This window comes from Lutjanus erythropterus, chromosome 3 (genome assembly GCF_056507025.1).
Source record: "Lutjanus erythropterus isolate fLutEry1 chromosome 3, fLutEry1.hap2, whole genome shotgun sequence".
NCBI lineage: Eukaryota > Metazoa > Chordata > Actinopteri > Lutjaniformes > Lutjanidae > Lutjanus > Lutjanus erythropterus.
Genome location: NC_139319.1, coordinates 3,602,198 through 3,618,702, shown reverse-complemented (window position 1 = coordinate 3,618,702; position 16,505 = coordinate 3,602,198). Strand labels below are relative to the sequence as shown.

Below are 16,505 nucleotides of genomic sequence, written 5' to 3'. Positions count from 1 at the left end.
TGATGTGTTGTGCCTTGATCAGACATTGACTTGAGGAGTTTACAGCTGACCTTGAAGAGCTGCTGAGGTGTTGTTGAGGAAAGAAAGGGCTTAGCTGCTCCATGTTCCGATGTTTGACTCTGTATTACGGTGCCAAGACTTTAAGATGGGCTCAATTTTCAGCTGGTTGCTCCCTCTCTGGCTCAAATCCTTCTTGGCTGTCAAGTTAAGTGTGGATATGCTACCTGTTTTTTGGCAAAATGTCCATTTGGAGACGGGGCAGATCTCTTCAAAATCATACTTTCACCCTCTAACACCTAGTTTTACAATGAATTTGCTTTATACACAGCAGAGACAAGTAGAAGTTGTTTCTCCCTGAGTTTTGCCTCTCAGGCAACATTTCTGGCGGCTGTACCAATTCACCATTTGCAGAAGGTACTGCAGTGGAAATTGAGTGCAAAAGCCCATAAAACACACAAAAAACAATTAAATCATACAGACAGCATATAAGACAAAAATCACAGTACAAGATAAAACACAGGATTAAAGGAAAACAGAAACGCATGCAAATTCCTTACATGGATGGTCCAACAAACAACCCTGCTCAAAAGTAAAGTGCACAATAATAGCACACTAATCAAAGTGCTTATATTACTTTTAAAGTGCACATGCATAGATGGCTTTTTAAAGCATCCAGTTATAAAGTGCATATGTATATGTGACACACAAAGGACAGTTTATGAGGGACAGTTAGGTTCATTTGAATTTTATAGATCACAGGCGTGTAGCAAATGGGCGTCTTAGAACCTGTGCAAACAAGGGTTTTCATGCTCAGAAGTGAGAACACCATCGGAAATGATCTTGTTCTTTTTCAGGTTCCTTGAAGGGGACCCTGGCAGTTTTTGGCAATCTTAAAGCTACTTTTAATATTTTTTTAATACAGAGATATTTCCAATGTCATTAAAAAATAGATATAACATACATGCATAGTTTGGAATGCAGAAAATGCAGAAAGGGCATATACGTACTGTATGTGACACACCAAGGACACTTTATTTGAGTAGATCCAGGAAGAACCAAAGCTTAACAGTCGATGTGCATCATACTTAAAGTGCAAAGAACAACTTGTCTGGACAAGTGACAAGTGACTCCAACAAAACAAGTGACCTCTGATTAGTCATGGGGCTCTTGGGTCCATATGTAGCCTGCAAAGCTGAAAAGCTGGGGATATAAATTGATATATTTAAAGATATAATATGAAACATGTCTGCATTAAAATACCTAAAATACCTAAAAACAAGTAGACCTAAGTTATATATTTTTGGGGGTTGTGTTCTTACATTATCCCAAAAAATTCCAAACATGTTCAAACCCAGAAAAATACATAATTTTATTCAGGGTAATGATGCTGTCGATGTAATTTCTGGGGAAACACGGGATGCATCAGAGATCGACAAACATGATTAAATGATACCTTAATAAAACTTTAATAAATTGCCTCGTGGCTGGACGTGATTTCTGCCTGAGTCACACCAGATTGATTTTTATCATCAATGGTGGTTTAACTTTTAACAGTGAAGTAAATAAGTAACGGCTAATGTACAGCGAGAAACAAGCCCCGACACAGTGGAGCAGGTCTTGAACCACCCTAAAACAGGGGTGATTCTGTAATTTCCTCTGAAACCTTTATTCTTTTGGGTTTGGCATCTGTAGCAATCCCTCAGAAACACGAGACCAGTCATCTGCAAAATTTAGAGGAAAAGGTGCCGAGCCACAAACGTGGCCTGTGATGCACATTTAAGTTGACAAAATCATAGAACTTTTTTTGCTTGATGTATAGGCTACATTTTTTTACAACTGGATAGCATAAGAATCACTTTAGGCCCACAGCAATGGTAGATAAAAATTAAAATGTTAAATAAGATCTGTTTCAATCATTTCTATGCCATTTTTTGTTGTAGGGGTTTATTTCGACATAATAACATACTCACTGTACATTATCCCACTCATTATGTGGCTCCTTACTAAAAAAAATAAATAAGTTCTCCTCCAGAGTCAATGATCAGAGCTGTGTCCATAGCAACAGTCTGTGATTCATAGCAACAGTCTACTACTGAGACACAACAGACGTTAAAATGTTGTAACTGACCAATCAGATTAGAGTATTTAACAAAGCTGATCTTCCATGATCACATGCTACATCATCAAACTACTTGTTTTGTTGTTGTTTTGATATGAGAGACTTCTGGTGGCAGAAACTTAAAATTAAGTTACATTATGACATGTTTTTATTTTTGCCGTCTTGTGTCGTAGGTGTGTTGTGAGTGATACTGCTGAGTACAGCGCAGTGGCCACCAACCAGCACGGCACGGCCACCAGCATGGCTAAAGTTGCCGTGAAGAGTAAGTCATTCTCGCTTCGTGCCGTTCAGACACGGTTCAGCTCGTGCTTCTCACCATTAACATGATTTTTCTTGTGTTCTCAGGACCAGCAGGAGCCGGAGAGTCCTCCCATCTCGGTTTAGGTGAGGAGAGAGTGGGGCATTAGCGGGAGGGTGGGGTGTTTTTTTTTAATTTTTGGTTGGAATCAGTCCCGGACTCAACCAGTTCAACCACACGGGATCAGCTGGCTACAAATAGCAGAACACATGAGAGGCCTGATAAACAGTGGAAACTATTGGAAGAAGCTGTTGTCCAGAAACAAGTGAAAACAAGAAGAACAACTTCTCTCAGTAAACACTTCAGCCCTCGGTGATCTAATAAAAGATTCATTAACTTTTGCTTAATGTGTTAGTGTTTAGGAAATTAAATCATTAAGCCATTAGGCAAATCATTTCTCTCATCATTAATATATAATGAGAGGCTCAGTGCCCCAAACAAAATGTTGAAACACATCAGTCAGGTTCATTACGAGTCAAGATTTTGTTAAAACTGGAGAAACAGTATTATCGTCCTCTCCTAAACACAACATGGATTTAATTTTCTTGAAATCAAAATGTTTTTGCACACCAGGAATCCTGCACACTATTGATCAGCTTTACTCACTCTGTCAGCAACACTCCCCACTCCTTCACTTGGTAAAATAAATATGTTATTAAAATTTAAAAATGTAATCTCCTGATGAAGCTCTGAGGACGACACAGTGGTGATGAAGTGGATGCAAGCGGTTGACAGCGTGCTGCATTATCTGGTTTTCTTAATTTCTTAAAATCATCCACTGTACAAAGTGTTGCACATTATACACTGACAGTCAAGCAAATGTGTGGTATCACACCGATCAGTATAAATCTGTAAATCACAGAATCAAACACAGTGTTGAGGGCACAATTATTCTACATTTTCTCATGGATCCAATACTGACCTCTCCACAAACCCCTGTGGTCCCTGGACCACACTTTGAGAACCATTTGTGTAAATTTGACTTGCACAGAAAACCTGTATATAAGTAGTTATTTAGTATATTTCTGTAATACTTGTTGCCTGGCTTCAATCTCCTCTACCATTGCTGTGATCCTGTCTTCCAAAAAGTTTGCTTTTCTGTTTTGATTCAGTGCTACTCCTGATCAAACCATCAATTGTGCTGCATTATATGAGGGAAAATGGGCGTCTTAGAACCTGTGTAAACTAATTTTTTTTTTATGCTCAGAAGTGAGTACACCATCAGAAATGATCTTAAGACTAAGTGCAGCGTAAATCTAAGAAAATTTTTTACAAACGCAGCCCTGTATCTGATAATTCCCAGGGTTCATTGAAGGGAACCCTGGCAGTTTTATCTCATAAATGTACTTTAATGGGTCTGTTTGACAACCTTTTATGCAATATTAAATTCAGAGATATTTCTGATCTCCTTTAAAATAAATATAACATGTTTGCACTGATTATTGGATCCCTGGTTTTCAAGGTGTGTTACCTTAAGACTAGAATGCAGAAAACACAGAAACAAACATTAATGTCCATATTTGCCAAAACTCTTATTTTGGATCCTGCATCATCATCCTGCTCTTACACCTTTAAAATACGACCCAAACAGACTGTGACTGTGTTATAAAATGTTAATGATAATAATAATAATAATAATAATAATAATAATAATTAACAGTGATGTTTCATTTCTTGCTCAGTGCCGCATCTGACTGAGATCCACCCCAGTAAGCTGGAGGTCGCTCTGCTCGATCGTTTCCCAGTGAGCTTCGGCGTGGAGGGCGGCTCCATCAGTCTGGTGTGCACCATGGTGGTCGTCCCCGACCTCCCCAACGTGCCCCCCCACGCCCAGTGGTACAGAGACGGTAAGACACTCATTCATTCGTTCATTCGTTTGTTCAGGGAGTCGATCAGCTGGTTGTGTTTGGTCACCCCTCGCTGCATCCTCCATCCTGTCTGCTAACAGATAAACTGCTGAAACCCAGTAAGCTGGCGGAGATGTGTGTGGGCGGAGGAGCGGCCCGTCTGACGCTGCCTCACCTGGCCAAGGACGACGAGGGCCTCTACACCCTCCGCATCTTTACAAAGGACGGCACTGCCGAGCATAGCGCCTACCTGTTTGTTTCAGGTTCGTCTCCCTGCATCATCCTGCATTTTAACAGCAGTAACATTGATTTTAGAGATTAAAAGTTATTGGATCACATTTTTGGGGAAATTGACTGAATTGCTTTATTGCAAAAAGAGATACAATAACTGTTAAGAGTTAATAGTGTAAACCACGTAAAGAAATTCCAAGAATATCTTCAAAAATTGATTGATTTATGAAAAAATGCTTCACTCAGGGACTTCAAACAAACACAAGTCAGCTTCATATATTATCTTGAGTAGCTGCAGATCAGTGAGAGGATTCACTTAATGGTATTCATGAAGCTTGAATCTGAAACACCAAATCTGGAACCAAATATGGATAAAAAGAAAGATGAGAAATTAGTGAGCCTCATCTCTGTTAACTGAACAAGAAAAAAATCTAAAATAGATATTATAAATAAACAGATCCCTTCATCATACCTGATTCCTCTTTTAAAGAGCCATAAGTAGAAAATGATTCATTTTGATGGTGTAGATATTGTCCCTGTAGTCTTTTCAGATGGATAAACTGGTTGATCCAATTATTTTTCCAACATAGTAAAGGTTTTTAGGACTGAAGCCAAATCTCAACTCATTACAAATGTCACATCAGTTGCAGAGAGCGTGTATAACAGGCTCAGAAACTGAAGTTCACTCAGTTCCCACCGTACCGGATCTCAGGATGTGTCTCGACATGACAACGTGACAGATGATTTTCTTTATGTCTGGTCTGTGAACTATTAATTAGTGAGAACTTCAGTCAGGTTGTCTGTGGTTCCCAGAATAATCAGCGGGACTGGTTTGACTTTTGATTCAAATTAAAGTAACGCTTTTTGATTTTATAGTCAACAAGCAAAGACATCAAACAGACATCTAGAAATAGAAGCAGTTAGTTTTAAAAAGATTTAAATATGTTGCTCTTGAAAAACCAACATACAGCACAAGAAAATTAATTGAAAGAATCCAAGTTAAAATTAATTTCCTCGTAACCACAGGGATATGAACAGAGGATGAGGAGGATGGTTTTTGATGTTAGTGTATTGCAAATAATTGATCTTCATAATTCCAACTTGATGTCATTATTTGTCTCTTTATTCCTCTTTCTGCCCTTCATCCTCCCTCCTCCTTCCTTTCCTACCTCCGTGTCCTTATCCTTCTCCCCAGATGCCGCCCCAACCGCGGCCGGCGCCCCTGGTGCACCGATGAGCGTGAAGGCATATGACATCAACTCTGACTACGTCCTGGTTGCCTGGAAACCCCCAAACATCGTCAGTGAGGCGGCAATCACCGGATACTTTGTGGATCGGTCAGTGTGCACCCTGAAAACTCTTCGGGCTTTCTTTTTATAGCCCGGGGTTGGCACACTAACATGAATACAGTCAAATAACACCACACTTAATGCCAAGGAAATTATTAAAAGTATGAGGTGATGTCATAATATTTATTCAAAGCTGCACTCATCAATATTTTTTTCTCTACGGAGCCTTTTAGCTCACAGTTTATAGCACATTTACTGTGTGGTTCAGAACAATAAAATTAAATAATATCAATATGCTGAGTATAAACTGAATGTAAACAAATCAAGAAAACTTTATTGACATAAGGAGGCTATGAGCGTCATCCTCCAACTGTTTATGTATTAACTTTTTTTCTACGTTATTGCAATGATTTAAAGTTTATCATTCCAGCTAACTGATTCTTTCATGTACATTGTAGAATTTTTTGTATAATTTAATATAAATTAGATAAATTAAACACAAAAATTAAGTGACACCTACTCAACATGACAACCACAGCAGAGAGATAATAATAAAAATACTAAAAATAAATAAATAAATGACCAAGGAAAAAAAAAAGTAATAATTATAATTTAAAAAAGTTGTGGTGTGGTTCAGACTTGCCCCTAGTTGAAGCGATTGATCAACAGAAGTGACAACAAATTTCGATATCGATAAATCTTTTCAGTAACCAAAGCTTGTTGTGAAGTTTCTTTCACCTAAGTGGACAGAAAATCAATTCATTTTTTTTTGTAAAGCACATTTAAAAATGACTAAAAATCGACTGCTGAACAATAAAATAACAAAAGTTAAAGAATATAACACGACAGAAAACTAGCAGAGGAGATAACGTAACATACCAACCAATGCATAAATATTATAAATTTTATTGTGCTTAGTCAATGTTTGGATGTGAATATTTCCTCGCTGATGATGTCATTATACTGATGATGTCATGTCCCGATCTGGTCTGTAGGTGTGAAGCCGGCAGCGACACCTGGGTCCAGTGCAACGACTCCCCAGTGAAGATTTGTAAGTACCCGGTGCACGGCCTGAGCGTCGGCCGCTCCTACCACTTCCGCGTCCGGGCCGTGAACAGCGCCGGCATCAGCAGGCCGTCCCGCAAGTCTGACAAAGTGACCGCCATCGACGAAGCTGAGAACCAGAGGCTGCAAGGTACCGATGAAGGTAAATACAAAAATACAAACCGGCGGGATACGACTGTTTCCTAACGGGTCTGCTGATGTCGTTTCCTGCAACAGTGATTAAAATCGAAGGAAAATACGACATAGTGATCAAGGATGATGATCTGGAAGGTAAAGTAGAATTCAAAGACTTATCTGAGTTTCAGTGATTTTCTTTTAATCCTTTAAACTCCTTAATCAGAATCTGACACACACCAGATACTAACACCTGTCCTTCTTTACAACCCTCATCTGCTCCATCATGATAACATGTTCAACATCATAAAGGGTAGTCCTATTGTAAATAAATAAGTTTCTTTTTTTTTTCATTTAAATGTTATTCTCATCCACATAAACATCCCATCAACAACCTCGTAATTACTCATACCTCATTCTGATGAAGCTATAAACTATATACATGAGGAAACTTGACACCGTCACAACATTTTCAGCCATTATAAAGATTTTTTCTTTAATCTTTTTTATTCATCAATGTGAAATCAAAGGGAGAATCAGCCGGATTTGTCCGAGCTGTTCATAAACGCACCAGAAATATGCCAGGACGTCAAATACAGACGTTTCGTGTTGGTCCTGAGCATCCTGAGCACAGCAAAACACTGAGAAAATAAGGAAATACAGTCAGAGGGCTGCAGAGTCTCTGCAGATACAGACGTCAACACACACCTCTCGTGGGTCACAAGTGATGACTGAACAGGATTATGTTCATATGAGTCTGTATGTTATTTTTTTTAAGGAAAGTGTTGCATGTTATGCTGTTAATCTCAGGACAGCATAAATATTTACTTCTACATTTTGCCTTTTGTTTCTGTAGAGGTCTGACAGAATGCATTGAAAGGTCCTTTACTTTACTACTTACTTCATTACTTTATTTTTTTATTTGATAAGACTAAAGCACATTAACAAACATCAATACAAAAATATTTATATAAATAAGATGTGAACATGAAGGACTTTAGCAGGAATGCTAATTTACATTTGTAGTCTAGAAGTAGGAAACAAAAACAGAAACATTACAAATGACAATGTACAGATAAAAATAAACGAATGCACAAATAGGAAAAGACAAAAATACATATACGTTTATTTTTTTAACACTTTATTTTATAGTACGTCAGTAAAAGATTTAGTCGCCTTATATTGCAGACTTTTCCACCCCCCGACACCCGGCAAACACATCTGGTCGAAGTTTTAGGAATTAAGAATCACCCTAACATCTGCTTTAACTTGTTGATTTTAATTCTGGTCAGGACAAACCATTTTCTCTCCTCCTCCCGTCCTAACTGTTGCAGTGTCATCTTTGATCTAACTCCAACTCTTCTATTTCTGCTTTAGTGAACTGAAATTTTAATATTTTCTCCAATTAAACCACTCAAAGAGTTTTCTTCCCCTTAGAAAGTTTGGCGAGTATCTCTTTCTTTACTTAAAGTAAACCTTTAACACAAAAACTAATTTAAAAACTAAAAAAATATATATTTTTACACATGAGGCTTGTGTAGAAGTCCCACATTTTTACAGCAGTATCCTCAACTATCACCAGAGTCCAGGTCCTCTTCATGTAGAGTTTTTATTGCTTAATGTAAATTCTCATGAAGATGATTCTTTTTAAAAAGCTGAAACATGATATATATGACACTATAGTCTTATATTTATCTTCTCTACCAGCTGCTAAACACGTTGAACACCTCATCATTATGAAAATAAAAGATTTATTTTGTGAACAACATGAGGCTTTGACAGCTCTTCAGTGCTAATGGATATGATGTTGTTTTTGTTGAATGCAAACAATATAATTTTTACCAGTCAGTAGATCATAATAATGACCAAAATACTCTCTGTTCAGCTTTTTAGAAAGACCAATGAAAAACAGTCCTCATAAGAAAAACAGAAAATCATATCATGTAGTTTTCAAGTTTATTCAGTTGCAAAACTTCTAAGAAAACTACATTTATTGATGTAATATTATACAATCCTTGATTAAAAACACAGTGTGGGACTTCTGCATCAGGTGCCGTTGTATGTACTTTAGGCCTCAACACCGTTCACTCCCAATCTAGGCTATGTAACTATCCCGGGGGAGCCCACCGACGTGCACGCATCCGAGATTTTCAAATCGTACGTCGTGCTGAGCTGGAAGCCTCCCAACCCCCGCGGACGAGCGCCGCTGTGGTACGTCATCGAGAAGGTGTGTGTCGCTGCACCGTTGGCCATCCATGTCCGTCAATGTAGCCCGCAGTTAAGACCTGCACTGTGATGAAAAGATAAAGAAGACATTAACCTCTTAAACTCAGTCCCCACTAAGTTTGTTTAAATTAAAATTGAGCTTTTTCTCAAACTGCGTGACTTCAATGAAGCATGATTTTAATTTAAAGTCAAACTGTTTGACCCAAAACAACATATTTATTTATAGCTGCACCATTATATCAAGTTGAAATATTGCTGATGTCTTCATTTTACACAGATTTCCCCCAGAATTCTTCCTGATACTTACAGTAGATCTCTTTGAGATCTCCATTAGAGATGGTGGGTTCTGTGGGTTTGAACGGTGCCCTGCTGCACAACATGAGTGTGTAAAGATGGATTAACTGCTGAGTCCATCAGAGTTTAAGAGGTTACATGTGTTTTTTATGCTTATATAATATTCTAGCACTGAAGCACAACATGTATGACTTGTATTGTTGGGGCTCCACTTGTTTGAAGTCAGTGCAAAATCAAAATATGGCCAAAACAAATCTATATGAAGGTCACATAACTTCACATAACTGACAATTAATCTGTACGCTAGAAATGTAGATATTATGGGAGGTACGAGGTCCGAAAAGACTGGCAAGATCTTAATATCTGCAGATATACATATATTCTGCATAATAGTTTAACCCTTGTTATTTTCTCAGTTCATATTTAATATATTGTAACCGCTATACTTGTTTTTCCAATAATTTAATTTTGAAGTAAGATTTAAACATTGACACTTGTCTTCAAAGTTTCTGTTCATTTGTTCATCTTGCCTCCTTGTCACAACTCTTTGAGGTAATTCTTGTCAAAAATGGTTATTATTATGTTTTTCAAGCGATAAACATCTTTTTAAAAATGAATGAACCAACAACAGTTTGATATTTTCCTGAAGACACAATAGAAAACATTATTTATGAAAATGTAAAAAAAAAAGTGCTGTATTTAGAGCTGCAACACTCAATCAATCAGTTAGTTGTCTACTATTTAATTAATTGCCAACTCTTTTGATAATCAATCAATCAATCATTTTGACTTTTTAAGAATAAAATGGGACTATTTTCTGGTTTCTTTGGTCCAAACAGAAAATCTTTGGGTTGTGGACAAAACAGGACATTTGATGATGTCACTTTGGGTTTTGGGAAACAGTGAGCAACATTTTAACAATTTTTAGACAATTCAACTAATTGATTAATGGAAAAAATGATCGACAGATTAATTGATAATGAAAATAATAATTAGTTGCAGCCCATCGCCTCTGTTTGATATTTCTTTGAGTGCACAAAAAAAACATGGTTTAGGAGAATAAATCAAAATCTGTTTTTGCAAATGAACTCTTCAAATATTGTTACAGATGATTTGATCATATTTGTACGACTCTAAAATAACAATACTGGTATTGGCTCCACTCTAGTTTGGGCTTTAGGTGCCCAAAACTGGCAGCTTCTCTGTAATATAATGATGAACGCACCTTTTAAAATTTGATATTTTCGATTCAAAACTGAGATTTAGATTACTAAACTGAGCCCCAACTATTTAAAAACACCCTGAAAGCTCCTCTTTGTGTTTGTGCTACATTGATGAGGTTTCTATCGCAGATGGCTGTACCTTCTGACACCCCCCCAACCCCCACCTCCTCACCCCCCCCCCCCCCCGACTCTCCCACAGTGCTTAGCGGGCACTGGAGCGTGGCAGCGGATCAACACAGCAGTCAAACTGCACTCCCCTCGTTACCCGGTTTTTGATTTGCAAGATGGGCAAAAGTACCAGTTCCGAGTGTATTCGGTCAACATGTACGGTTCCAGCGAGGCGTCCGCGCCCTCTGAGCCCATCCAAAAGGTCGATGAGGATGGTAAGGGCTGAGATCAGCGTCATAAATACAAACAAAAACATGAACGCACAAATACACCTGCACACAAACATTTACACACACAGATACATATTTATGACGACATATCAGGACTATTGTAGGTTAAAAAAGTAATAATTATGGAGCAATAAAAGAAATATTAGATTAAAGTGTTAAATTTAGGTTTTGTCAAACCTTCTCTATGTTTCTGTTTCTTCAAAATACATGACTATGAAACAAAATCCATATTTGAGGGGGAACAATAGGAATAAATCTCAAAAATGTTGGGTTTCTTTCGAGTGCAAAATCAGAAAAAGTATCTGTGTATTTGCCAGCCTGTGGTCTCACCTTAAATTCAGTTCATGTGAAAATGGAACGTCTGTGAACGTGTTTTTGTGTTTTAACGCCACAAGATTTTTAGCAAACATTTTTGGAAAGCGAACATGCAGATGTGTGTGTAAACAAAAACACATGAAATGATGAAATGGATCTTTTGTTTAAAGTGGATCACTGTATGTTCCAGGTACCGAGGTGTCAGTTGGTACGTACTGTACAATTTAATGGAAACACACTGCAGTAACATCACAAAACAGTTCACTCTTCCACTGTGTGAGTTAACCATGAGTTAATTAGACACCTTTTTTATATAAAGCACATAAAGAATTTTTCAGACCTCTTTTCTCCATTAAACCTCAACCATCTCGTGCTTCTTGTAATTCAGATCTGATGTTTTCAGTTCTTATGCCTGAATGTGAATTGTTTGTTGTTGAAATACATTTGCATTTATTTTTACTTCAAAGTCAAAAAATCTCCAACTTTTCCTGTTAAGCAACTGAATGTTTCAATAAAGCATCTCAAACTCCAGGTTCGACAGTATCTGACATTTCAAAAGAAAGAAACTCTGGTCAGATTCCATGGAAAGGCTCAGCTAAATCCCTCCTTAATCTCAATCACTTCAATCCAACCACAGTTTGTTTTTGTCGCTTTATTATTCCAACCCAGGTGTCAAACCAGTTTCACTGACCTAAACTCACTCTGTTTGTTCACGAACTGCACAATGAGAGCTCACCTTTCACTGAAAGCACCATGAGTACACACCTCTGAGTGCTGCATGTTTTATGATCAACTGTACCGACCTGCAGCCAGTAATGTTTACAGATAATTACTAGTATTTCTGTTCCATGAAAAGCACTTGGATGGAAGTCGGTACGTTGCCTCCAGAAAGTATAAATGGTAGAAGTGAAGTCAGGTAATAAGTTCCTGTGATTGACAGCTGCTGTCTGAGTCATCCTGGTCTGGTAAATCAAGCTCCTGCATACCTGCATATTTGTTGTGTTGTGTTTGTTTTTTACCCTACTGTCTACTATAGGTGTGTGTGGGGGGGATCAATATGCATATTATATTAAATTATAAATGCTGCAAATGCAAATTTACATTTTCAGTACTAGAATAATAGAATCAATTGATTTTTCAGTCCACTGGAAGTTGCAGGCCAGTTGCACATTTTATTTAATACAAGAGTAAAATAAAATAATTTCTTTTACTTTCAAACTCCCCAGTTGCTGCATAAGTTTTTTGTGCAAGTTGCATTGTTCAAAATACCTTTAATAGCACAGTTGTGTTGGACTGTGTCGACTGTAATATAAACAGTTTAGTTTGACAGGTGCATGTAACATTTATGTTTTTTGACCATTGAAATGAAATGAAGACTTAAGCTTATTAAATAAAACTATTGTTGACAAACTTATTCTTTGGGGACATAATTTGCAGTTGAAAATATTGCAATACTCAGCATGTCACAAAACATTTAAAATCAGAATAATATCCAATCATGATTTAAGTATCGTGATAATATCCATTATCGTATGATGATATTGTGATAAGATCTGTTTTTTTAAACACATAAATTGAAGGTTAATTACATTCAAATGAAACCTTTAATAATAAATGTTGGTAATAATATGATTACTAGTGTTTAATATTATCTTATTGTCCCCTGGACAGGCGTCCCCTCTGCTCCCGGTCAGGTCGTCACCTCCAGAAACACCAAGACGTCTGTGTTTGTGCAGTGGGAGGCTCCCAAACACCTGAAGAACCTCATGGGATACTACATCGACGGCCGCGTGGTCGGAGCCAAGGAGTGGTTCCCCTGCAACCACAAACCCTTCAAACACACCAGGTGGGTGTTCAGACCTAACAGAGTCCCGCAGAGGCCAGGGAGGTTTAAGAGCGTTATCTTATCAAAATATATTAAATTCACAAAAGAACAAAAGAAACCGAGAAAATAAGTCTTGAGTCGTTGCTTCTTTTTTGTGTTTTTTTAACCGCTTCATTATCTTTCTGTGGTAAGAATTTGCTTCATATCTCCCATCGGTACAGTGACTTTGACTCTAATTAATTATTATTTACCATTTGTTTTTCAAATGATTTAATAATCTCATACTGCAGAGATTTATTTTGATCCACATCCAGTTTAACAAAGCTCCTCCTTCATTATCAATACTCCACCTGTGAATTTATGTTAGGATCTATAAATGTATTTATAAGAATAAATAAATCTATTATACTGTGCATTTCATGTATTTTCTTCCTTTGATTTTTTTATTCCCCCCTGAGGATAAAAAAGAAGTATTTCTGATTCAGATTTTCTAACGCAGCACCCCTTCAATCTTAACGAGCCTTTATAACATCTGACGAGTTTGGGAATTTTTTTGATAAGAACTCTTACAAACTTTAATGGCCTGATAAGTTTGTAACCCTCTGGTGAAAAACGCTTTTCAATAATTTTTTTACATGGTACCAGTTTGGAACAATAATGATCTATATGACTCAACTCTGAATTATTATGCTTTAAAATAATGAATGAAATAGAAATACCATATGCATCCACGAGTAAAGCTACAAAGGGGCCCAAATGCAATTCATTTTTGATTAAAAAAGTAAGTAATAAATAATTCAAGTTAATTTAAAAACAGTTAAAAACAACATTAAGGCAGGGAGTGGAGGCACTTCTTCCTCTTCCTCTCATTGTTGATTTTTGCCTGGATGTGATGGATGCTTGATGGACACTTTTGATATTTTTTCTTAACCACCTGTTTTTTTGTGTTTGTCTGAGTAAACTTTTAAAACTTTACAGGTGGTCCAGTGGATTTTTTCTTTAATGTGGTTTACGACGAGGTGAATCTTTGCAGCGTCAAGCCAGGCTTCAATCTGTGGAAACTTAGAGGAACTTTAGTCACCATTATTAAGCACCAAAGTTCATAAAGCACCATTAATTAAAAGAAAAAATCTATAGTAACCCTATAAGATAGTATGGATGATGACAACAACTTTTAATTGTATGTAAATGAATTGTGTGTGTGTGTGTTTTAGGTTTGTGGTCCACGGCCTGATCCCAGGAGAGACTTACGCGTTCCGTGTCCAGGCCGTCAACGTCTTCGGCCTCAGTGAGGAGTCTCAGGAGTCTTCTCCCATCGCTGTGGAGCCAGCGCTCGGTGAGAGCAACATCACATTCACAATAAACTCTGCTCATATTGCCCTTGTCGATAAAACTGGTAGGTTTCAAATAAAAAAACAGTTTCAAAAGGGGCAGATGTGAACATTAGAAATCTCATCACCTTTAGTTTATTTATTTAAAGTGTCATAAACATGGTGGATGTTCAGTGTGGCTCATTTCATTACTCTGTCCAGGTAAAGGGGCAGAATATGGTATGTATGAAGTCAGTTTTCTCCCACCTGACTGACTCACTGCTCACACTGTGGCTGTTTTCACTTCACATGTGTGTTTCAATCACAGAACTGTATATTTCATTGTCACTGTGCAGAGAAGGAGCCAGAAAGATCACAAAAACTCATGCACCAGACAAAACCACTGCACAGTTATTCAGCTTAGGTGTTAAAAACCTTTGTTCAATGTGTTTTTGAAATGACACTGTTCTGTTGTGGTTGTCATGTAAATCTAGTTTGAAAAACACATGCATGAAAGGCCAACATAGTTCACAGCTGACTGAAATAAACAAACATAAATGTATTTTCTCATGAAGGGCCCTTTCACACACACACGCTGTTTGGGCCAAACATTGTGACTTTTCAGTTTGGTCTGAACTAAAGTCACAGATGTGAAAACTTTCCCAAATGGCCAAACTTTGGTCCACCCAAAAAGGAACCGCAGTTTGGTTTGTTTTTGGTGTGAAATTGACAAGCTACAGGAAGTTGTCAGAGCTAGAAAAATAAAAAAAAAACAACAGAACAAAACAAAATTAGACATGGTAGGATGAAAACTTTAACTGACTTGATGTTTGACAATTTTCTAAAGGATCAGCTGGAAAAACAAAAAACTTTCCAATTATTTTTCAAGAGGATGAGACCTGACATCACACTGACATCAGACTCATGCCAGACCAATCAGCTGCAACACAGAGCTCATGTAGGTGAAGATGACAGGATGTAGATACATCTAATATAGTTATTTAGTCCACTTGCACAATTGCAATGTGAAGCCAAAACTAACCACATCAAAGTCAACTTTAGTTTGGACGTACTGGTGTAAAAAGGCCCGTAAGGTTCCAGTTAAGTATCCGAAATGCATATTAAATATTTTTTATTATATGTGATTCAGCAACTCCCAGCGCTCCCTTCGGCATCACCATGCTGAGCTCTGACGGCTCCTCCATCACTTTGGCCTGGAGGAGTCCCAAACACTGCGGCGGCTCCAAGGTCAACGCTTACTACATCGACAAGCGCAACGCCGACACTTTGGTGTGGCAGGAGGTCAACCTGACGGGCGTCAAAGAGAGGATCTGCACTGTGAGTGGAATCAATCACACACAAGTTTATACAGTAAAAAAAATTAAAATGCAAAAGTTTGTTTTGGAAACTTTTAAGAGAAACTCTGATTATATGTGAGTAAGTGAGTTTTCATGTAGTCCATGACTCATCAGAGGAAGTTTTCAGAGTAACACCTCCGTCTCTGTGTTTCTGCAGGTTGACAATCTGACGGAGGGAAACTTCTATGAGTTCAAGGTTCAGGCTGCTAACATGGCCGGTGTCGGCGTGCCCTCAGCTCCCAGCGTCCCAATGAAGTGTGAAGCGTGGACCATGGAGCAGCCAGGTAGGAGAACCACCACCGCTCCTCAAATAATACAAGACTGACAGCTCTCTGTCCGCCCAAATACTACTAAGAAATGACAAAGAAGAAGTCATTTCTGGGTCTGCTGCGTGTTCCTGTGATGCAAAATGTTACGCTCGCTTGAAAGGGTTTAAGCCTTTTTTCCAGAAAGAGTTAATGGTCTTAACGGGACGCTTTTTCCAAATAAATTCTTATGAAGAGAACACTGACTTTAATGACTGTAACACATCCATCATCTCTCCACACAGATCTGAGGGAACCGTCCTCACATTAATACATGAACCAGACAAT

General features: G+C 37.8%; 1 protein-coding gene across 2 annotated transcripts in view; it reads left to right on the top strand.

Moving 5' to 3' along the window:
- myom2a (myomesin 2a) overlaps window positions 1–16,505 on the top strand; it is a 40,667-nt gene that overhangs the window by 10,220 nt on the left and 13,942 nt on the right. For both annotated transcript variants that reach the window (XM_084714711.1, XM_084714712.1), the window contains 10 exons: window positions 2,293–2,381; window positions 2,465–2,503; window positions 4,100–4,264; window positions 4,366–4,527; window positions 5,691–5,832; window positions 6,780–6,991; window positions 13,091–13,265; window positions 14,459–14,580; window positions 15,705–15,892; window positions 16,070–16,196. In XM_084714711.1, the coding sequence (XP_084570837.1) occupies window positions 2,293–2,381; window positions 2,465–2,503; window positions 4,100–4,264; window positions 4,366–4,527; window positions 5,691–5,832; window positions 6,780–6,991; window positions 13,091–13,265; window positions 14,459–14,580; window positions 15,705–15,892; window positions 16,070–16,196 (1,421 nt within the window). The remainder of the gene's footprint in view (window positions 1–2,292; window positions 2,382–2,464; window positions 2,504–4,099; window positions 4,265–4,365; window positions 4,528–5,690; window positions 5,833–6,779; window positions 6,992–13,090; window positions 13,266–14,458; window positions 14,581–15,704; window positions 15,893–16,069; window positions 16,197–16,505) is intronic.